This window comes from Rhinopithecus roxellana, chromosome 3 (assembly GCF_007565055.1).
Source record: "Rhinopithecus roxellana isolate Shanxi Qingling chromosome 3, ASM756505v1, whole genome shotgun sequence".
In the NCBI taxonomy this organism is placed as follows: Eukaryota; Metazoa; Chordata; class Mammalia; order Primates; family Cercopithecidae; genus Rhinopithecus; species Rhinopithecus roxellana.
Window position 1 is genome coordinate 69,881,514 of NC_044551.1, and position 23,686 is coordinate 69,905,199.

The 23,686-nt window shown below is 37.7% G+C and overlaps 1 protein-coding gene across 9 annotated transcripts in view; it reads right to left on the minus strand.

The window, feature by feature from the left end:
- The window catches only part of CPLANE1 (ciliogenesis and planar polarity effector 1), a 156,159-nt gene that overhangs the window by 51,641 nt on the left and 80,832 nt on the right, over nucleotides 1-23,686 (minus strand). For 4 of the 9 annotated variants that reach the window (XR_004056371.1, XM_030927505.1, XM_030927509.1 and 1 more), the window contains exons 28-41: nucleotides 22,555-22,721; nucleotides 21,889-21,971; nucleotides 20,186-20,265; nucleotides 18,356-18,433; nucleotides 16,210-16,405; nucleotides 12,492-12,782; nucleotides 11,232-12,002; nucleotides 9,541-9,707; nucleotides 8,007-8,139; nucleotides 6,730-6,784; nucleotides 4,884-4,985; nucleotides 936-1,057; nucleotides 396-594; nucleotides 40-147 (exon numbers count right to left, since the gene is read on the minus strand). Coding sequence is in view for 7 of the 9 variants with exons in the window: in XM_030927505.1 (XP_030783365.1) it covers nucleotides 40-147; nucleotides 396-594; nucleotides 936-1,057; nucleotides 4,884-4,985; nucleotides 6,730-6,784; nucleotides 8,007-8,139; nucleotides 9,541-9,707; nucleotides 11,232-12,002; nucleotides 12,492-12,782; nucleotides 16,210-16,405; nucleotides 18,356-18,433; nucleotides 20,186-20,265; nucleotides 21,889-21,971; nucleotides 22,555-22,721 (2,552 nt within the window). In the remaining 2 variants the exon portion in view is untranslated. The remainder of the gene's footprint in view (nucleotides 1-39; nucleotides 148-395; nucleotides 595-935; nucleotides 1,058-4,883; nucleotides 4,986-6,729; nucleotides 6,785-8,006; nucleotides 8,140-9,540; nucleotides 9,708-11,231; nucleotides 12,003-12,491; nucleotides 12,783-16,209; nucleotides 16,406-18,355; nucleotides 18,434-20,185; nucleotides 20,266-21,888; nucleotides 21,972-22,554; nucleotides 22,722-23,686) is intronic. The other 5 variants (XM_030927506.1, XR_004056372.1, XM_030927508.1 and 2 more) reach the window with 5 other exon arrangements.

Below are 23,686 nucleotides of genomic sequence, written 5' to 3' on the forward strand. Positions count from 1 at the left end.
ATTCAGAAGAGGGTCATGCTATACCTCTTGGCTGTTTACCTTCGTTCTGCTGTATGTCTGATGGTGTAGGTGAAGTGACACTAGGCTCCTTCACTTCTGTAATGCCTACTCTCAAGCTTTTTCCATCCAAACAAGCTGGAGCTACTTCTGCAGGTTTGGAAAATAAATTCATAGAGGAATTGGCTGATTCCATCAAGAATATGAAAAACATTCAAAGACTGATTCTAAACTTCTAAATAAGGTAATGAGAAGGTTAACAGAACATTTCTGTGAATATAAACATCCAAAAATACAGTGGGTTTTAGGAGGAGAGCTAAGAGATATGAGTAGGGATAACAATGCTATATTAAAGAACTTTTCAAATCATTTTTGTTTTAAAAGTAGGAAAAAATTACCTTGACTCTTAAAATTATGTGGGGGAACAGCATTAGTAACTGAAGCTGCCATATAATGTAACTCTGCAGATGATGGAACTGCTGGATGATCGCTTTGCTGTTTGATAACATTATCATTTGAAGGCTCTTCTCTCACAGGTAATTCCTGTAGAAGATCATCAGCTTCAATGTCAATCACATTTATATAAGTATGTCCAACCTAAGCCAAAACACATAAAATCAAAGAGGGTTACATTCTTTTTACTCTATATGGTCACTCTGTCCCCCCAAATAAAGGCTTAATTCTTAATTCTTATTAATAACAAGGAAAGAAGGGCCTGAATGTGCCCAACTTGGGAAAAGGAGCAGGAAGTATGTATTATTGATCTTAGTCTACAATATTTTTGGCACAATGCTTAAATTAATTTTTGAACTTTTACTACAAAACTACCTAGATGAGATTTTTAGCCTCATTTCATCTACACAATTGAATAATGTCTAGATGACCATAATACCTTTTAGTGCAAAGGTATTATTAAAATTTCTGAATAAAACACAAACCAAGTTTGCTACTGTATGAGGTGTTGAGGGTGACAAAGGTTTCTCTGACATTTCAGTGGAAAGCTTCAGATTTAGATATACATCTGGGACCAAGAGCTGAGGAGCATTCAAAGGCTCATGTTCTGAAAATTAAAAAAGAAATAATCAGAAACTTTAAGAAAAACACTGTAAACTGCTCCAAACCATCAAGTTTGTATGAACAAGTTAGCAACAAACAACATAAATTGTACTTCTTGAAATCTAAGTAGAAGTGACATGCGTATAAATAATTAAAGCAAATTCTATTCTAAGGGTAATTTAGAGTAATTCATAATTGAATGCAAGCTGACTATTGTTTTTCTCATATGAATGATTCACAAGAACAGTAAAGTAAATTACATCAAGAAAATGCTAAAAATTTCCTATTTCTATATCAGATATATTAAGTCATGTTTGGTTACTTTAGGGAAGTTTCAAAAAAACCGTATTTTAGGAGATTAACCTATAACTAACTTTTTTTTACTTTGAACAGTTTCTTGTTATTTGCTTATTTTTATTGACAGCTTTATTGAAACATAATTCACATTCTCTTTTTCTTTTTTTTTGAGACAGAGTCTCGCTATGTCACCCAGGCTGGAGTGCAGTGACGTAATCTCGGCTCACTGCAACCTCCGCCTCCCGGGGTCATTCTCCTGCCTCAGCCTCCCAAGTAGCTGGGACTACAGGCACCTGCCACCACGCCCAGCTAATTTTTTTGTATTTTTAGTAGAGACAGGATTTCACTGTGTTAGCCAGGATGGTCTTGATCTCCTGACCTCGTGATCCGCCCACCTCAGCCTCCCAAAGTGCTGGAATTACAGGTGTGAGCCACCGTGCCCAGCTAATTCACATTCTTTAAAAGGGTATCATTCAGTGGTATATAGTATATTCACAGAGCTTATAATTAAATTTTACCACTTAAAGTGTTTTAACATCTAAATTTCACAAATGTTAACTGCTTCTTATTTAACAGTAAAATAAACAGGCCTGTCACAGGAGATCATCAGACAGTTTAACTCTGTGCCTTTTGTTCTAGGCCTCTAGCCTTATTTTCTAGCATTGTTTTTTCAATAAAGCACTATTTTCAAATGTAACTCGTATTGAGTACTTATTACCAAAGCTTGAACTTAAACCACTTAAAACTAGAAAAAAAATAAAAATAAAAATACTGAAATCATTCTCTCTTAATTGATTGGTTTAACTGCTTTCTTATGGGGGACAGTGACTAGCTTTGGCATCATGCAGATATATCTTTAATAAGTCATATTGCTCTTAGAAAAAAAAGAAATCACACATGATGTGCAAGAAATGATTTGCTGCTTGGTACCACATTGAGAAACGACTTCTTGAGAAGTAGCTTACTTATCTTGTAGTACACTAAAAAATTTAAGACAAAAAGAGAAAACAAAAAAATTTCACAAACATAAGAAAAAATTAAAATATATGAATACAGATAATTAGATCTTATGCATAGAAGGTGATAGGTAGAAACATAGAGTGACAGCTTAACAATGTAATTTTAAATAATTAATGTAATTTCAAATTTTATTATTATTTGTATCTTGGGCCTTCACCTAGATGAACAGCAGACTCAGGAAATAGCTGCCAACTTCAATAAACCACTTAACAACAAAAGCAATGTACCTCCAAGGCTTTCTCAAAGATATGCTTAGATAATATAAGCATATCTAATTTAAGAATGTTTCTCAGTTCCGATGTGGTGGTTCAAACCTGTAATCCTAGCACTTTGGGAGGCCAAGGAGGGCAAATCACTTGAGGTCTGAGACCAGCCTGGCCAACATGGTGAAACTCTGTCTGTACTAAAAATACAAAAATTAGCCAGGCACAGTGGAAGTCACCTGTCAGAAGACCTTGGCTATTTGGGAGGCTGAGGTAGGAGAATTGCTTGAACCTGGGAGGCGGAGGCAATCTTGAGACAAGATTGCACTACTGCACTCCAGCCTCCAGCCTGGGCAACAGAGCAAGACTCTGTTTCAAAAAAAAAAAAAAAAAAAAAAAAAAAAAAAAAAAGTTTTTCAAATGCAGACTCATCATTTATATCAAAAACATTTACACATGCTCAACTTCATTCAGAAAGAAATACAAATTTAAATAATGACTTTTGTTTTTCTTTTTTTTTTTTGAGACGGAGTCTCACTCTGTCACCCAGGCAGTGGCGCGATCTCAGCTCACTGCAAGCTCCACCTCCCGGGTTCATGCCATTCTCCCACCTCAGCCTCCCGAGTAGCTGAGACTACAGGTGCACGCCACCACGCCCAGCTAATTTTGTTTTTGTATTTTTAGTAGAGATGGGGTGTCACCGTGTTAGCCAGGATGGTTGATCTCCTGACCTCGTGATCCGCCTGCCTCGGCCTCCCAAAGTGCTGGGATTACAGGCGTGGGCCACTGTGCTTGGCCTATAATGACTTTTTTTGACCTATCAGATTGGCAAAGTTAAAAAGGTAGCTAAGTCATAGTAATAACCAAAAAAGTCTCTTATGCAGGAAGATATTCATTGAAGCCTAATTTGTAGGAGAAAAAACTGGAAACTAATGTATAGCTGGAAGAAGGAATATGCTTATGAAGTATTTCTTTGATGACACAGGGACATGTTTGCCATACATATAAATCAAAGTGAAATGAACAGGATACAAAATACAGGTATCCCTTGTAATGCAAATCTAATCCACTTCTGCAAATGTGCTAAATAGTGAATTTTCCAATTCCAGGAGACTTTATGACAGTATTTCAAATGGAAATAAAAAGGTGTCCTAGCCCATCTAATTTTTCTAATAAAAAGGTGTCCTAGCCCAAACATCATTAAACAAATCTTAAATACTTAAATAACAACTCATCAAGGATTACAACATATAAAGCATTTTAAATATCTTTTTTATTAATATTCATTTAATTCATGAGTTAGCATTCAATATGCAATAATACTGAATGGATTAGAGATAAATTGCCTTCAACACTGCAGCAAACATACTATGATGCAAATAACAAAATAAATAATATATTAAAGATACACTCTGATTTAAGAGCATCCCAAGGTACTTGGAAAAAAACAACATTGGGACCCAGGAGGATTAAACTAAACTCTCATGGAAAAGCTAGAGAAGACAGCCATAATATCTGGACAATGAGAGTTTAGATACTAAGGGAGGACACCTATGCTATATACTGTATCTAACTATGTAAAATGCACAAAAGACTGAAAGAAAAAACAATATCAAACCATTATTGCTAAGCGGTGTGATTATGGTTAATTTTCATCTTCTTCATAGATTGCTAAATTACCTAAATATTCTACAATGATTACATTTTTAAGACATAAAGTTAGAGAGGCTAAAAAGCACGTACAAGGTTCTGTACATGGGTAAAAGAAACAGTTTACTAAAAGTCATAAAAAAGAATTACTATGATACAATGGGTAGAGCACTATTCAAGATGCTATTCATAATGATAAACAATATTAAAGAGGAAATTTGTCAGGACACATTCCAAATAATAGGTCCTCCAACACTTATTTCCTCTACTCCTGGACATAGTTACACACCCCTCCCTCACCAAACCCAATCCAGTCCTTCCTAGCTCACCCTCACTAGCCACAGTCCCAGGCCTCCCAACCTTGGACATGCAATTCCAGCGAAGGTAATTAATAACACAGAGAATCCAAATTCAAAGCATTATTTTTACTGACTTAGGATGTAATCTATGGCAATTTTGAAGAAAAGTCTCTATTATGTTTTACTAAGTTATAAATTTGATTTCTAAAGTACATACCAAGATTGGAGAGAAAAATCTAGGGGGAGTAAATCATATCTCGTAATTTAAAATTCCCTTTAAATCACTGCCTTAAAGGAAAAGTCTAGGTAACTCAATTATATCAAAATATATGAATTTTTTCAAAAGAAAAACAGCATTTACCTGGGTCTGTATTTGTACTTGCATCTTGACTTCCTATAGCTTTCTTTTTCAGAGAGGCCATGAAATGCAATCCAGCTGAAGTATTATCATCTTGTAGCATTTCTTAAATATAACAAAACATTGGAAGTAATCATTGAGAAGCTAACATATTACCAGGAGCCCAGCAGCACAGTACCTAACTCAATGGAAGTAAAATATGGGGTGTCAGGATGTTATTAAAATTTTTTTTTTGAGACAGAGTCTGGCTCTGTTGCCCAGGCTGGAGTGCAGTGGCGTGATCTCGGCTCACTGCAACCTCTGCCTCCCAGGTTCAAGTGATTCTCCTGCCTCAGCCTCCCGAGTAGCTGGGATTACAGGTGCCCGCCACCATGCCTGGCTAATTTTTGTATTTTTAGTAGAGATGGGGTTTAAGCCATTTTGGCCAGGCTGGTCTCAAACTCCTGACCTCAAGTGATCCACCCGCCTCAGCCTCCCACAAGTGCTGGATTACAGGCATGGGCCACCATGGCCAGCCTAAAATGGGCTTTCTGAATGAAGTGTTATGTAAGTTGAATTTCAAAGACATGGTAGAATCAAAACCAAAACTGTTGAGGACTCTGCATGTCCAGCTTAGAAACCTAGATATTCTTCTGGGAATGAAGATCCAGTAGAAGCTGTTAAGCAGAGAAATGATACGGTCAGATTCATATTCTAGGAAAACAATCTAGCCAGTGTGTGGAAAATAGGTTTGAATGGATATACCTAGTAATGGTGAGGGATGGGAAAACAGGATAAATTTAAGAATTACAAAGGAAGCAAAATAGGTAAGAATTGGTTATTGACTGGATAAAAGGGAAGACAGAATTCATAATCACGTGTTTCTGGCTTAGGCTGATATCAACACAAATGGAGAAAGAGAACATAGGAGGAAAAAACAGTCAGGACAGAGTAGAAATACTGAATTCAGAATTCACATGGTGTACCTGAGGTAATTTCTACGCAAGTGGAAAAACTCAAGAGGAAAGAGAACCAAACTCCAAAGTCTACTGTGAGAGTTTGGGTTTACATGTGGATTTCTCTGGGAGATCACCCAGGAAGACTAGGTAGAATAAGACAGTATCAATTATGGAGCATTGTGGTATAATGAAAAATGTATATTTGGTCTACAAAGACCCAGTTTCTTGCACACAGGTCCTCAGAATCTTGGGATTTCCTGATAGGAGTGTCTGTTATTTCTAATGAGCCCCTTTTGATCACACCTAAGTATATGCTAGAGGTGTCTCTTCACAAGCTCCTAGATGGCTTTAGCATAGGGCCTAGTCACCAGAGGAACCAACCACATGATGAGAGTGTTAGAACGATCAGCCCCCAATTCACCCATCCTACTGCCACATCTGGGAAAGAGAAGGGGCTGGAGATTGAGCTCAATCACAATGGCCAGTGATTTAATCAATTATACCTATGTACTGAAAAGTCAATAAAAATCCTGAAGCAAACAGGTTAAGAGCGATTCCCAGTTGGTGAATACATGGATGTGCTAGGAGAGTGGCCATCCCAGAGAGGGCATGGAAGCCCTGTGCTGCCCAACCCCACCACTGCCTTGCCCTGTGCATCTCTTCCATTTGGCTGTTCCTGAGTTGTATCCTTTATAATAAAATTGTAATCATAAGTAAAGTGCTTTCCCAATTTCTGTGGGTTTTCTAGTCAATTACCAAACCTGAGTTGAGGGGGGTAGAGTATAGGAACCCTTGAATTTGTAGTCAGCTGGGCAGAAATGTAGGTAGCCTCATTTTCATATTGTACATATTTCTAAAAAGCTAATTTTAACTCTAAACTTAGACATTACATTAATCATACACATACATACCAAAAGGAATGTCGAAGTCATCCAAAGAATGGGAACCACAATGTTCTTCTTGTTCCTAAATGAATTCCCACAGGATTAATCTATGATTAACTCAAAGACATGTATTATTTTGTAAAAAAAATACTCAATAGCTATGAAGATTGAATTCTCATTTATGGGTTCAATTTCCATCATTCTAGGCATAATTATTCCATCTAATTATTTACTCTATTGAAGTAACTCTACAAATGAGTTAAGAAAATGTATAAGCCAAACAATAAAAAAGCATTACCAATTTAATGTAAGGTTCCTAGGTTACCATGTGCAACTCTCTCCTACAGAGTAGCTTTGATAATACTCAAATAGTACACCATCCTGTCAAAAATCTTTCATGGACTCAACAAACAGTTGTACTAAGTGCCTCTAGACATGCTCTTGAGGACTGACTGAAAAAGCATGCCTTTTAAAAAATCAATGTAAACAAAACTATTAATACATTTCTCTTTATTTAATCTGTTGTTGCAAAAATAGTTAGACAGTCACCAAATACAGAAGGTATATTTAAAAAGACTTGACTTAACACTGGGCATGATGGCTAACACCTATAATCCAAGTGTTTTAGGAGGCTGAGGTAGAAGGATCACTTGAGGTCAGGAGTTGGAGACCAGCCTGGGCAACACAGCAAGGTCCCACCTCTCAAAAAAATATTTTTTAATTAGCTGGGCATGGTGGCACACACCTATAGTCCCAGCTACTTGGGAGGCTGAAGCAGGAGGACTGCCCAAGTCCAGGAGGTAGGGGCTGCAGTGAGCTATATTTGTGCCACTGCACTACAGCCTGGGCAACAGAGCAAGACCCTATCTCTAAAAAATAATAATAAATTAAATTTTTAAAAAAGATTTGACTTAAAATAGAGTTTACACAACAAACCTGTTTGGGAAGTCCTAGAGGAATCTCAGAGAAGGGTGAAACTGTATTAGGAGAAGCCCAAATAACATAACATATACGTTAAGATGTCATAGAAATAAGCAAAGGGTGATTTCAAATATAAAAAAAGCCACATAGGCAGATGCTCTAAACTGCAGTTTTTGCTATACCATCAAGTTGCTTTTCACATTCAGAACACTAAGTCTACTGCTCTGTGGAGGGAGGCAGCAGGGACTGATATACTGAATGATATAAAGATCCTCCTAATCACAATCAGAAGCTCCCAGCAATCAGACTAGATAAACCACAAAGACATACCAAACTCAGTGTACATGCAAACCAGGGAAGAATCAATAGCAGTTTTTCTATACCTTGTGTTTCTTAATGATTTCTGAATTATCATTATTAATTATGGAATTCTCTGGTCGAAAAGTCACATTTGGTTTTCTCCTCAATTTCTCAGATTTTTTTTCTTGCAGCTCTTTCTCAGCTCTTCTCCTTTGTCTGTTAAACATAATAGCATAAAACATATTTTTTACAATTATAGCAACATTTGCTTTTCATTTATCATGCTATATAGGGATACAGTTAACAAAATTATGTTCATAAATTCTTTTCAATAGCATTTAATTAAATTAGCAAGACATTCTGCAAATACAAGCAAATATAAGCAAAACATCAAATATGAAATTTATTTCTAGAACCTCTAATACTGAACTGACTATTCTATGTTAGTCACTGGAATCTAAGGACAGGGTTACACATCTTAGATAATTATTAAACTCTCTTTTCTGTGAATTTGCAGCTGGTGCCAGAAACCCTATCAGATACCTCCATTAGTCTATTTGAAGACATTAAGCACACTTAGTCACCTCAGCAAAATCACAGCAAGGAGGAAAGAGGTCTCAAAACGCTAAGGGGAAGACTAAATTTGAAGAGGGAAAAAATGGAAACAAGAAGGCCTTTTCTGGAAAGAGAGCACTAGTAACAGATTCTACAGTGAAAATAAATAAATAAATAAATAAATAAAGTATTTTCTAGACTTAGTAATAATCTACCAATCAATATATGTGGTAAAACACTACAGTAAATGCTCTTCACTAGAAGTCACAGCCTTGCTTTTCACATACACATTTCTTAGTGCCCTGAAACAATTTACATCACCTACCCTCCTGCTTACTGTAAGAGTCTGAAGAATATGGTTCAAAGTATTCTTTGAACCATATTGATTGGTTCAAAGTATTGGATGATACAGTAGTCCCCCCTTATCCATGGTTTCACTTTCCAAGGTTTCAGTTTATCAGAGTTCAACCATGATTCGAAAATAGATGAGTTCAGTGCAATAAGATATTTTGAGAGACAGAGGGAAAGGGATCACATTCATATAACTTGCCTTACAATATAGTTATAATTGTTATATTTTATTACTAGTTATTGTGCATTGCTTACTGTGCCTAATCTATAACTTAATCATTGGTATGTATGTATAGAAAAAAACAAAATATATAATAGGGTTCAGTACTGTCTGCAGTTTCAGGTATCCACTGAAGGTCTTGGCATGTATTCCTAGGAATAAGGGAGGACTACTGCATATGGGATATTGTGCCAAATATTTGAGAAGCAAATGATGACTGTTCATCCTATTATAGACACTGTAAAAGAATCCTCCAGTCTACAAATGGTAGGAAAGAATTCCTTAATACGATGGGAAAATATTATAGTATTTGTCTCACAAAATAGGAATTTTTCTCACATAAAATGTGTTCAGATGCATGACACTTGAAAAGAAAACTGAATGTGCAATTGTGTATAGCCTAGGAGACAACCAGATTACCGTGTGATTTTAAATAATAATGAACTTGCTGATATATGATATTATTAAATAAAATTTCACTTAAATCTTGCCTTTTTTTACTGTCCTTTCTTTGTCTTACTTCAGGTGGTTCTATTTTGACCTTTAGAAGTTGAAGGCGTCCAGCATCACCTTGTTCAAATAAATTATGTGTTAGTTTCTGTTGGCTTTGTTTAAATGCAATGAGGTTTTCAAGTGGGATAAGTTGTGTTTTTTTGCACTACAAGAAAGAAACAAAGCATAAGAATGACAAATTGCAAACTCAATTATGTAATATTTTAACAAAAGACTGAGGAAAAATGCATTTCTTTAAACTGTGCGACAGAACAAATCAAATATAACAAATTGATTTAAACTGGCAATATGAGTATACATATCTTAGAGAAAAAGTGATTTAAAGTGCTGAAAGTTTCAAATGGGTCATCCTATTTCAGATATTAAGCTAGACGTTCTCACCTTCCTAATTTCATTCCCATATTAAAAATCTTTCCTCTGGTCAGGCGCGGTGGCTCACGCCTGTAATCCCAGCACTTTGGGAGGTCGAGGCGGGCGGATCACAAGGTCAGGAGTTCGAGAACAGCCTGGCCAACATGGTGGAACCCTGTCTCTACTAAAGATACAAAAAATTAGCCAGGCGTGGTGGTGCATGCCTGTAATCCCAGCTACTTGGGAGGCTGAGGCAGGAGAATCACTTGAATCTGGGAGTCAGAGGGTGCAGTGAGCTGAGATTACACCATTACACTCCAGCCTGGTGACAGGGCGAGTAAAACAAAAACAAAAACAAAAACAAAAACCCTTTCCTCTTATAAATGAAATTATATAATGTCCAGCATTTAACTTAAAATTATTTGGAACAGGGAAGATGCAGAGGCACGAAGACCACAGATGGAAAAGACCAGCAATATGCTGAAAATCCCTGAAGCCTTGGGAATTGGATGGTAAAAACTTGGGGTTCTTCTTCGGTTCATGTTATCTTCAGAAGAAAAGGAAGCATGGTTAAGTATTTTTTCTAAGGAATAACCATTTGTTTTCCCAGTACCATCTTCAAATCATAAAAGTATACCTGAGAATGCATTACTCAATTATCTCCCTAAGATAGTACTGCTCTCCTCAAAACTAGAGCTTAAACCATTTTAATTTCATAAATCAAAAGTTATACCTTTAAAGAGGACTTGGTGGGTCTATAAAACTACCATTTTAATATATGTGCTACTAATCACAGATCTGGGTCTATTTAACAAATTTAACCTGTCAAAGATTTGAAGATCATACTATAATTGCTAGGAACCTCAAACAATATGTGTGTTCACTTGCTCTCCTCTCTACACGCACATAAACAAAAGCATCTGGTAATTTTTTTGCCTTTTTTTTCTGCGTGTTTAAATCTTACACAAAGTACCTGGTAATTTTACTGCTTATTTCTTTCTAGAGCAGCAGAAATATCTACAAAAGAGTCTATACACAATTTTTTAAAAATAGAGACCGCTTCTCCCTACGTTACCCAGGCTGGTCTCAAACTCCTGGGATCAAGGGATCCTCCCATCTTGGCCTCCCAAAGTATTGGGATTATAGGCATGAGCCACTATGCCCAGCTACAATCATTATTTTAAACCTAATTTTTACATGCTATTTTCTATAACAAGCATTTTTTTATGTACAAGAGCTTTTCACTGACCATATGGTACTTATGGTATGAAAAAAATGCAAGACATTGCTTTTGCATTACCATACAAAAATTCATTACCGTATTTTCTGGGGACAAACGTGGATGAAGTAATGACAATCTTGGGTATTTTCTTTCTTCTGCTATAGGTTGGATAGGTGTTGAGGGAACTGTAATAGATGCTCTTGAGGTTGATGGAAACGTATTAGGAGGTTTAAGTGGCAGGTATAGTAACGGAAGTCCAAAGGAATGGTGAGGAGCTATGTCAAGGGGCCCTGGCTTAACATCAAATAGTTTTTCTGGTTTTATAAACACTGAAGAGTCCTCTGGAGGGGTCAGATTTTCTTGTCCAACATATTGATCCAAGTTTACATGCTTAGGAATTTCTGTAATTACAGTTTCTGCCCATGTCTTCTGCTCAACTTCTTTTTTTTTGGCTTCAGTATTATACTGGCTTACATTCAAATGGGATGCTGGAGGAGTTTGTGCTACTCTCTGTGGCAGAGCAGGTTGGAAGGAGTCAGATAATCCCCAAGCCTCTCTTGGTTGTGGCAGAGGCCTGAAGGGAACTTGTGGAATACTTCCTGCATGTAAGAAAAGGGGCTTGAATTCTTGTTTAGGCTTAAATTGAAGCAAAGGAAAGCCATCACCAGGACTAAATGTTTTTGCATGTGGGATAAGTCTAGGTGCCTTCTGAACAACAGAAGGTGTGGACAAAAGGCAGAGGTGAGTATTTCCAGCAGGAGCTGGATAAAACAAAGTAGATGGTAAGTTTTGAGATGATGGAATTGGTCCTCTTTTCTGGGGCTGGCCATTTAATTGACATAAAGGAATGCTCCCATGTAGAATATTCTGGAAGAGAAAAAAGATATTATGTAAGTTTAGAATATATTAGAAATTCCTTACTTCGTAAATGGCATTCAATATGTTTTGCAGTGGGTAGAATGTAGTAACTGCTTAAAAAAAAAAAAAGTATTTACTCAACAAAAACAAAAAACACGATGACTATTGAACTACTCAGGACATTATTATTATTATTATTATTATTTTCCGAGACAGAGTCTCGCTCTGTCACCCAGGCTGGAGTGTAGTGACATGATTTTGGCTCACTGCAACCTCCACCTCATGAGTGCAAGCGATTCTCCTGCCTCAGCCTCCTGAATAACTGGGATTACAGGCATGCACCACCACATCTGGCTAACTTTTGTATTTTTAGTAGAGATGGGGTTTCACCATCTTGGCCAGGCTGCTCTCGAACTCCCAACCTCAGGTGCGGCCTGCCATAGTGCTGGGACATGAGCCACCACGCCCAGCCATTAAAGGTATTTTTACATACATTACCTGTACATTTCCAGTACTATTTTGACCAGATGGGATAGTTCTTTCATGGCAGTGTGGGTTGTTCTTGCGAGGCTCTCTGGTGTTCTCTCCCATTGACTGTGGCTTAACAAAAAATCTCTCCGTAAGATTTTTGTTGCTGTCTTCAACATCACCACATCCTCTTAGATTTGATTCTTGGCTTCCCCCTAAATGCACAGACTGAGACTGCTGTACAAGTTGTTGTATATCTGGGAGATTAGCAAAGGATGATCCTACTATTTGCATTAGGCTCATGAAGTTGATCTGTTGCAGCTTGAATAAAACAAAAATTGAAGCAATATCTTAAAATATAACAAAAAAACTAAGGAATCAATAATAATCATATGAGTACTCTACAACAGTCACACCTTTGTCTTAGTATCTATGAGAATCATGAATGCTAAGCAGGAGGCATAGTCACAGAATTTTTTTTTTTTTTTAAAGGGAGAGGAAAAAAATGATAACTTCCTGTCAACCAAGCATATGAATACTCACTTGCGAATGAAACTTGGAACTATTTGTAAACAGTTTACAGTATTCAGTTTCCATAAACATCCCAGGGATCAAAGGAGTGGGATAAAGACAGATTCCCAGAATAGGCCAGGCGCAGTGGCTCACGCCTATAATCCCAGCACTTTGGGAGGCTGCAGAGGGCAGATCACAAGGTCAAGAGATTGAGACCATCCTGGCCAACATGATGAAACCCCATCTTTACTAAAAATACAAAACTTAGCTGGGTGTGGTGGCACGCACCTATAGTCCCAGCTACTCGGGAAGCTGACACAGGAGAATCGCTTGAACCAGGGAGGTGAGGTTGCAGTGAGCCGAGATCGTGCCACTGCACTCCAAGCCTGGTGACAGAGTGAGATTCTGTCTCTAAAAAAAAAAAAAAAAAAAAAAAAAAGACAGATTCCCAGAATAAGTATATTTTGAACAGTTTTCAGGAATGAGCAGAAAGCAGTACACAGGTGAAGAGCAAGGAATTCCCTTGGAAAGGCTGATTAGGTGAAAGAAAAGTCAGACACCAGTTGTCCCCAAACCATGCTGCACATTACAATCACCTGAGAAGTATCTGTAAGTCCCGACGACCAGGTCGCCCCCTATCAATAGCATCGCAATGTCTGGGGATGGGAACCAGCATCTGTATTCATTAAGACGACCAGGTTATTTCAATGTCCAGAAAATCTTGGGAAGCACTAGCACAGACATTGGCTTAGCAGGAACAGGAGATTTACAGCAGGGATAATGAAAAGATAGGCTAGTCCGGAAGTTCTCAAACTTCGGCATGCACCAGAATTACCTGGAGGACTTGAACCACTTTGCTGATCCCTATCCAAAGTTTCTGATTCAACGGGTCTAGGATCGGGGCCTGAGAATTTGTATTTCCAAAGTCTAAGTGATGCTGATACTACTCGTCCAGGCATCATACTTTGAGAACCACTAGACTTGTGAAAGTAAGGCAGGAAAGGAGGGAAGGTAAAGACTTCAGAGTGAAGTTTTTGAAGGCCAACAGAAAAATTTGCATTTGATAGAACAAACCAATAGGGAAACAGTGCAGGTTTTAAAAAATGCAGTTTTCTTTTAATTATTCTAAAGCAAATACACACAGGAAAAAACAGAAATTTTAAAAATAAAATAAATATCATTCATAATCCTACCCTCAAAAATAATGAGCATTGACATTTTAGTATATTTCCTTTCTCTTGCTTGCTTTCTTTCTATCTATCTATCTATCTATCTATCTATCTATCTATCTATCTATCTATTCTATCTAAAAGAAAAGGTCTCACCATGGTACCCAGGCTGGAGTGCAGTGGACTGATCACAGCCCACTGTAACCTCAAATTCCTGGGTTCAAAGCATCCTCCCACCTCAGCCTGCCGAGTAGCTGAGACTATAGGCATGTGCTACTATGCCTGGATAATGGTTTGCTTTTTGGGTGTTTTGTTTGTTTGTTTGTTTTGTAGAGATGAGGTCTTGCTATGTTGCCCAGGCTGGTCTCAAACTCCTAGCCTCAAGCAATCCTCCCACCTCAGCCACCCAAAGCACTAGGATTACAGGTGTGAGCCACCTCTTACAAAATTTAAAAATATAAAGAGCCTGTCTTCTTTATATTTTTAAAACAAGATTGATACCATATATTATACAAATTCCTGAAGTTTACTGAAGATTTTTAAACAGGTGACTAATATTATTAAAATAATACCTGAAGAAAGTATCCTAGAAAATGCAAATAGACGACAATAGAAGTATGAAACTAAGAATCTAAGGTTACCCACTGCTATAGAAATAGCAAGTGACTATACTGACATATAGTATCGGCAAAAAATTCAAGAGGGCATAATAAAACACTGGGTAAGGGTTGTGAAAGAAGGCAAAGATGACTTTTGAAGATAGTGATTCTTAATCTTTTGTGTGCATCAGAATTATCTGGAGAACTTGTTAAATATATAGGACAGTGACCAGTAAAGTCCCCAAGTAATCCATCTAACAGTTTGAGAGATGGCTCTAAAACATTAAACTGGTAGAATAGGTGGTGCTACTAAACAGAAAAAGAAAAGAAGAAAGGGACTAGGGAGAATAAGAATAAAATCAGTTTCAGTAAGTTTCATGGGACAGGGGGACATGCTGAACAACTATTCTCATCAAGGCCCATAAGTTCAAAGAGAACATTAGTACAGCCGGTGCGGTGGCTCACACCTGTAACCCTAGCACTTTGGGAGGCCAAGGTGGGCAGATCACCTGAGGTCAGGAGTTTGAGACCAGCCCCGCCAACATGGTGAAACTCCATCTCTACTAAAAATATAAAAATTAGCCAGGCAAGGTGGCGCATGCCTATAATCCCAGCTACTCAGGAGGCTGAGGCAGGAGACGCTTGAACCTGGGAGGCAGAGGTTGCAGTGAGCCAAGATCGCGCAACTGCACTCCAGCCTGGGCGACAGAGTTAGACTCTGTCTCAAAAAATAAAAATTAATAAAAAATTTTTAAAAAGAAAATTAGTGCCGAGAATCATCAATATGATGGTATATTACATCACATAAAAGGATATGGAAGTGAATGCAGGACAAATGAGCAGAGGTTTAGATCTGAGGGAAACTAATGTTTCTAAAAAGGTAAATAATCAACCATTGTTGGTAAACAGAAAAAAAGGATAGCCAGGTATGATGAAAGTCAAAGTGAACAGTAATTTGAAATGCAGTTGACAGTTTCAACTCAAGCACAAGAAATATGGATAAGAAATATGTGATAGTGTCAGCTGGAAAATAAGCCTTGGATACTTCTGAGTAGGAGCCCACTGATCTGGTTTGATTACTCCCCACCTCATTTTTGTAAGCAGCTGCATCCCAAAGAGCTCAGTAAGAAGAAGTCATTGTGAGAAGTAGGTAGCTTAGCCTGGACTCTAGGCCCTAGAGTTATGAACTTTTTTTTTCCTAGTAGAGTTGGCGGTCTCATTATGTTGCCCAAGCTGATTTCAAACTCCTGGCCTCAAGCAGTCCTCCTACCTTGACCTCCCAAAGTGCTGGGATTACAAATGTGAGCCATTGAGCCCAACCAGTTACAAACATTTGAATGAAAAGTACCCAAAGCAGAGAAATGCTTGTGATATAATTTTAACTTGTCAATTTCTGGAAATCTGTTAATATTTTAAAACCCTATATGTACACTATGTGTAGATTTACTTATATAGAGATGTGCTTACCTGAACTAATTTAAACATTTCATCTTGGAGCATCTGCCTAACGGACTCTGAACAATCTGGTAACTGAGCCCTGCATTCATTTCTCTGGGTCTTCTGAGGTGGTGCAACAGGTGGTTGTGAAGCAACACTGACTCCATTTGATATTATCAGAGGTGGAACTGAGGAAGATTTGTCTTTATATGTAGAAATCTGTGCACTACGTGGAAAGCATTTAAATAAAAAACATGCATTAATTGACAAAAAACAAACTGAATATCTATGATCTGAATATTTTGATCCCACTTTTGTCTTCCAATTTAGAGGTTATTCTGGTAGTTTTCCAGAAATTTAAACCCTAAAGCCTTTCTCTCTAGTGCCCGTCAGCCCCCAGACACATTCGTCATGAGCTCAATTTTCATCTTTATTAAGAGACTGTCTAGTCAGTGATGAGCTCCTTCACAGGGTGTTGCAAACCCAAGAGCTGACATGTGTTTTACTTGCCTCGTCCCTGTGGACAACTGAATTTGAGACCTGTGGAATCATTCTGACTAACTGTATAGACTTCATAATTTGTACTTTTGTTTAGAAATACGTTTTTGACTAAAATCAATGATCTAGCATAGAGTTAAGAAAACTAGGGAAAAAATAGGATTAAAAAATTTAATTCTAGGATCAGTAGAGAAAACTACCGTTTATTATCATTAAATGTGAAACAACAGTACTGTGAACATTTCATTTCCAAGCAAACCTCAGAGTTTAAATGTATCATAAACCCTAATAAAAATGCTTATTTACAAACAAAAATTAAGGATCAAAACAAGGTGTTTAGCTGTTTTTTTATTTTTTTTTTTAACAGAATGACTGTTGGGAAATGATCCCTCAAACATAGCAGATACTCAAAGTTTTCTACGTTTTATAAACTAAGCAACGGAGCAGGCAATTATCAGATACAAATAGATCATTATTTCCAAAAAAGAAAAGAATATATTAAATTTCATATAGACTTATTTAGTTTTACACTCATTCCCATTTGGCAATAATATTTGCCTTTTATTGAGCATCTAACACACCTAATAAAAAGTTTTATTTGGCAAATTCACAAAAAATAGGCATTACAATTGATCTGCCTTTTCTTTTTTTGCCAAAGTGAAAGCTTTGAGTGTTGCTCCTTGAGAATCATGTTTCTCACAGCTGCTACCAGCCTCCACTGTCCCCAGCTTTCTTAGCTGGGTGATGAGTGAGTTAGTTGCACAGTGACAGGGATCTGGAATCTAAAGAGTGAGCTGGAGCCAAAGAAGGTTGAGAAGGCACCCTGTGGGGACTGGGTTCCTGAAGTGTGATGGAAGAGGGCATGGGTTTCAGGCTGGCCCCTCTTCAGGCATTCCTAGTAAAGCCACAAGGGGCTCCAGGGCTGTAGAGGTCCCCTTGGGCACAGGGTGGGTGCATTCATGCTTGCACAAGTCACTAGCACTCAAGAAGGCCTTGGGACAGTAGGGGCAGGTGTAGGGGTAAACTGAGCTGTAGGTACAGCTGGACGTGCACAGCCCAGCCCAGTCTCAGAAGCTCTTTAAACTGAGTGCAACGAAAGGGCCGGACATGGGTGTGAGCACTCATGCAGATGCAACAATATTTTGTGACGGTCTCCTTGCACAAACAGATTTGCCCATTTTAAAACAACTTTACTGGGCTTTGCTTTCAACAGGTCTCAAGGAGATTGATTCTAACTATGAAAATTTTTTTCTGAGGTAAAGCTGTGCTATATTTTCCTCCTATTTCAGCAAGACTTCTAAACACTAAGCACTCTGTTCAAAAGAACTGGATGAATCTGTTCTATGAGAGAATTAAAAGCATTTCAAACTCTGTAAGAAATCACTTAGAAGCTGAAAATGAGCAACAACTTCATCTTTCAATAATATATCACTACTTTTTTTCAGAAAAGACTGTTCTAACATAGTTCCTGTATAACTTTAAAATACAATCGCTAGTGGAAACTCAGTAATGAAAGATGTCAGATATGCATGCTTATGCTGCTCTTTCAGTGTTTTATGTTGCTTTTATTTTCTTAGTTTTTAGTCAAAATGCAACAATTGTTTCAGAGTGGCATATTTTCACTCTGATTTGTAAAACACAACTATTTTTAAATGGTATAGTAGGTAAAACTTCTTACCTAGAAATGTCCGAACTTGTATCTACTTGAGTTGATTGAGGAGTGGTATGCTCAGGATGTGAAAAGGCTTCGATCATACTATCAATAAAAATTAATAGGTGATTAGGAAGCAAGATATTCTTTGCATTATCTAAGGTACGAGTTACCTGTGCTCAGCCATCTAAGAGTCTAAACATCCTCTAATCGTCTATAATGTTTAGCTCATAATTACAATCTGTTTACATTTGTCTCCATAGCAATTAGTAACAGACCTAAGCAAAAGCAAAAAAAATATGTCTGGGTGACTTAAAACACCACTTAAATACTGCTGACTGCTCAGCAATGAAAACAACAGAACTCAAAATGAGGGGACATGAGGTTAGCTAAGACCCAAATTTCACCTATAGAAGAGGCAGACATTTTGCTCAGAACACTAGAGCCCACTGTCACATTTGAAACTGTAAAGAGGCCGGGCATGGTGGCTCACGCCTGTGATCCCAGCACTGTGGGAGGCCGAGGCAGATGTATCTCCTGAGCTCAGGAGTTTGAGACCAGCCTGGGTGACATGGTGAATCCCATCTCTACGAGAAATACAAAAAAATTAACTAGGCGTGGAGGTGCGCACCTGCAGTCCCAGCTACTCAGGAGGCTGGGGCAGGAGGACGGCTTGATCCTGGGAGGTGGAGGTTGCAGTGAGCCAAGATTGCACCACTGTACTCTACCCTGGGCAACAGAGCAAGACCCTGTTTCCAAAAAAAACAAACAAACAAAAAAAAAAAAAAAACAAGAAAAAATAAACTGTAAAGTTTAGTATTTGTCTTATCTCTCTCTTTTCTTGGGTAATTTTCCTAAGGAATCATTTTTATGAATGGAAGTACCTAATTACTTGTAAAGGCACATAGTATTAAATATATTCTTTGTAATTGTCCACAGAAAACCTAACAAAATTTGTATACTGAAAAGAAAAAGAAAATCTAATAATGTTGCCTTTTTTTTTTTTTTTTTTGAAATGGAGTCTCGCTCTGTCGCTCAGGCTGGAGTGCAGTGGCAGGATCTCGGCTCACTGCAAGCTCCACCTCCCCGGTTCACACCATTTTCCTGCCTCAGCCTCCCGTGTAGCTGGAACTATAGGCGCCCGCCACCATGTCCAGCTAGTTTTTTATATTTTTAGTAGAGACAGGGTTTCACTGTGTTAGCCAGGACGGTCTCGATCTCTTGATCTCATGATCCACCCGCCTCGGCCTCCCAAAATGCTGAGATTACAGGCATGAGCCACCGCGCCTGGCCATGTTGCCTTTCTTATCTAAGGGAATTCTAAAATTCTAGAACTTCTAAAATTCTAAAGATTTAGAAATCATGTCCAAACTGTAATACATGAAAACTGCCTTCAACTCTCCTTGAAGCAATAAGCTAGCCGGCAGTGTAAGTGTACATCATAGCCCTAATGAATAGTGCATAGTAATCATCACGATAGTGAAAGATTTTATACATACATAAAATAATTCATAATCGTTCTTTATTTGATTCAATAAATATGGAATAAGTATGAAAAGTGGTTCCCTACTTAGCAGCTAAATAAGCTTTGGCCCATTTACAGCTTTATTTTGATAAGGCTGATAGTGATGAGAGAACAAAAGGCATTTTAGAGATCATTATTTATTTCGCTCTATCAATACACAGAAGTATAACTCTTACCAAAAATCATTTTACCATAACTATAAGCTGAAGTTACAGTTTCAGTAGATACACAATACCACCCTAAATCATGTATTGTAAATTATGAAGGAAAAAAGCTGAAAGCTTCACTGAAGTAACCAGAGACAATCACTGTCATACTTTTTTCCCCCTTACCCTTTCTGTTCAGTAGATTTTTCCTCCATATTTGTCTCCAAGGGTTCTTCCCTTTGACACTGAACCTCTTCTGTGAACTCCTTTTAAAATTAATAGTATGCAAAAAGAAAACATGTAAAACAAATAGGTATTACTGTCTTGAGTATTTTCAGTCTCATATTAGCCACTTAACCAGAGTAACAACAGTCTACAAGCAAGTGAGAAATCACACAGTAAAATGTACTCCCAGTCCTGCTCTGACCAAATATTTATACTGTGTGAACTGCCTCCAGTCTGTCACACTGGGCTACTGAGCATGCTAAGTTACAAAGACAAGACTGTGTCAATAGACTAACACACTGTAAATTATATACACCTAACACTACATGATTATTCATTTCCCTGCAAAAACAACTATAAAACCAGGAAAAATGAATCCATTTTAAAAGAATTGCTACAAGGCAGGTGGATCACTTGAGGTCACTTGAGGTCAGGAGGTCAAGATCAGCCTGGCCAACAAAAATTACAAAAAATTAGTCAGGCATGGTGCCGCATGCCTGTAGTCCCAGCTACTCGGGAGGCTGAGGCAGAATTGCTTGAACCTGGGAGGCTGAAGCTGCAGTTAGCCAAGATCACACCACTACACTTCAGCCTGGGCAACAGAGCAAGACTGTCTCAAACATAAAAATAATAATAAAAAAGAACTGTTACAACAGATAGGGCACAGTGGCTCACACCTGTAATTTCAGCACTTTGAGAGGCTGAGGCTAGGAGTTCAGGACCAGTCTAAGCAACATAGCAAGGCCAAGTCTCTACATAAAAATGTTTTTTTAAAAAATTAGCTGGGCATAGTGATGCGCACCTATAGTAGGACCCAGCTACTTGGGAGGCTGAGGCAAGAGGATGACTTTATTCCAGGAATTCCAGGCTGCAGTGAGCCACGATCATGCCACTGCACTCCAGCTTGGGCAAAAGAGCAAGACCCTCATCTCAAAAAAAAAACAGAACTGTTACAATAATTGGAAATGTCTATGTTCCCCCTGGAAATTCAACGTATAGAGTTTTGAGAAAAATAATACCAAAAAGCATATATATGTATAAAAAGTGCAGCTGAAATATACTTTTTAATTTTTTTTTTTTAAAGACAGGGTCTCACTCTGTTGCCCAGGCTGGAATGTACTAGCACAATACAGCTCACTACAGTCTCAAACTCCTGGAGTCAAATGATCCTCCCACCTCAGCCTTCCAAGTAGCTGAGACTATTACAGGTGCATGCCACCATGCCTGGCTATTTTTTAATTTTTCGTAGAGATGGAGTCTTGTTCTCTTGAGCAGGCTGGTCCAAAACTCCTGGGCTCAAGCAATCCTCCCGCCTCAGCCTCCCAAAGTGCAGGGATTACAGGTATCAGTTGCCATGCTTGGCCATACTTCCATACTTTTTAAATAAAGGACACGTTTGCTACTCTTGATTAAATAAATTTGCTGAAGCAGTTTATGGCATGAAAATTTCATTGCCTGAAATTATTGGACACGTTACTACACTGTACTAGAATTTCAGGGAAAGAAAAATGTCACACAGCATGGCTATATTCTACAACCCATAGTGCATTTTTAAGAGCTAGCCTTGCTTTGATATATTTAATAACAATGAATAAAAACATGTATAATTTAAACACTACACAAAATGAAAGATGAATAATTGTATCCACTATTTATTGACTTACTTCTTCTAACTGCTGTGGTAAAGTCATCTTGCAAATGGCAACATTGGGACTTCTGAAACCTCCAACAGATTCTTCAATGTCTTCTAGCAATGAGTGAAGATGAAGAGAAAACTGATCATTAAAAAAATTAAACTATTGACTTTTTAGGGGGCTCAGGGAATATTACCAGAAACAATATAATGACAGAAATATTTTCTATCCTTTTTATAAAGACAGTCTTTGAAAACACCTGGAGTCTATTCCGTCTTCATCAGCAAAATCCCAGATGAGCCTTGAGAGGCCTTATTATTCAGTATGTTTAACTCCATGTAGTGCTCTGAGAGTTTCTGTTTTAAGGAAGACTGCTGGGGAGAGGTTTGTAGAGTTGCTTCACAGAAATTAAGAGACCATAATTATTACATAAGTAGCACAACAGGCCCAACAATTGTAAAAGAGCACCAACATAAAAAATAGACCTCAGATCTTCTTGGTTTTATCAAAACCAAAATTAGAGTTAATATGTTCAATGTTTCATAAATATTTAATTCTCTTAATTTTTTATTTTAGGCTCCTGTAAACACACTTAGGTGGAAGACTAAATAAGTTATCTCAGATAATATTATTTACCATATTATTTACCAATTTCAAATTAATAAAGCCAAAAAAAGATTATCTAAATAAACTGACCTTCATAGTCTGATATGTGCATATCCATTTTCTCTTCTGTAAATGCTTGTACTTCTAAAAGATTCTCATCAATATCTATAAATTCTTTTTTAGTATTATGAATGACGGAAATAATCTCAACATTGATTTCTTTTATATCAGGATTTTTTGCTTCAGTTGGCATTCTACTGAAAAAAATGCAGCAACTAAAATTACAACTATTCTTAGAGATAAAGAGCTACTTTACATTTAATTCAGTTTTTGTTTTTGTTTTTTTTTTTGAGATGGAGTCTCGCTCTGCCGCCCAGACTGGAGTGCAATGGCACAATCTCGACTTAATTCAGTTTTTTAAAAACAAAGAACAAACTCTGGTTTCATATTTATAAAATCTTTCTTAAAAAAATTCTGATACATAGAAGCTCAGTTAAAGATTGTTCAGTAGGCCGGGTGCGGTGGCTCATGCCTGTAATGCCAGCACGTTGGGAGGCCGAGGCGGGTGGATTACCTGAGGTTGGGAGTTCGAGACTAGCCTGACCAACATGGAGAAACCCCATCTCTACCAAAAATACAAAATTAGCTGGGAGTGGTGGCACATGCCTATAATCCCAGTTACTAGGGAGGCTGAGGCAGGAGAATTGCTTGAATCTGGGCGGCGGAGGTTGCGGTGAGCTGAGATTATGCCATTGCACTCCAGCCTGGGCAACGAGAGTGAAAGTGAAACTCCGTCTCAAAAAAAAAAAAAGGATTGTTCAGTAAATAACTAAACATCCTAGTTTTTATTTATTCAAATGATTGGAATAATTTCAACTTATCTACAATTATCATTCTCACAAAGGACTATTCATGCTATAATGGCTTTTGCCTTGGGATTCAAAGCTATGTTACTCCTAGCATTGCTTCATATATAAAAATGGATGAAAGGATTAGTTCAACTTCTGATATGGGAAATAAATTGATAAAGGAATCTCTCAGGATGAATTAATTGCTCTCTCAGAAAATATAAGCTAGACCAAGAGAGAAAAAATACAATTTGCAATGAATTGTTAAAGCACCTCAGAAAGCTCACTGCCTGTTCCTCTACTTCAAAAAATGCTCATTCCTTTAACTTTCAAGGGTTTGAGTCTTCCCTTTAAGCCCAAAGGCCATCAAACCA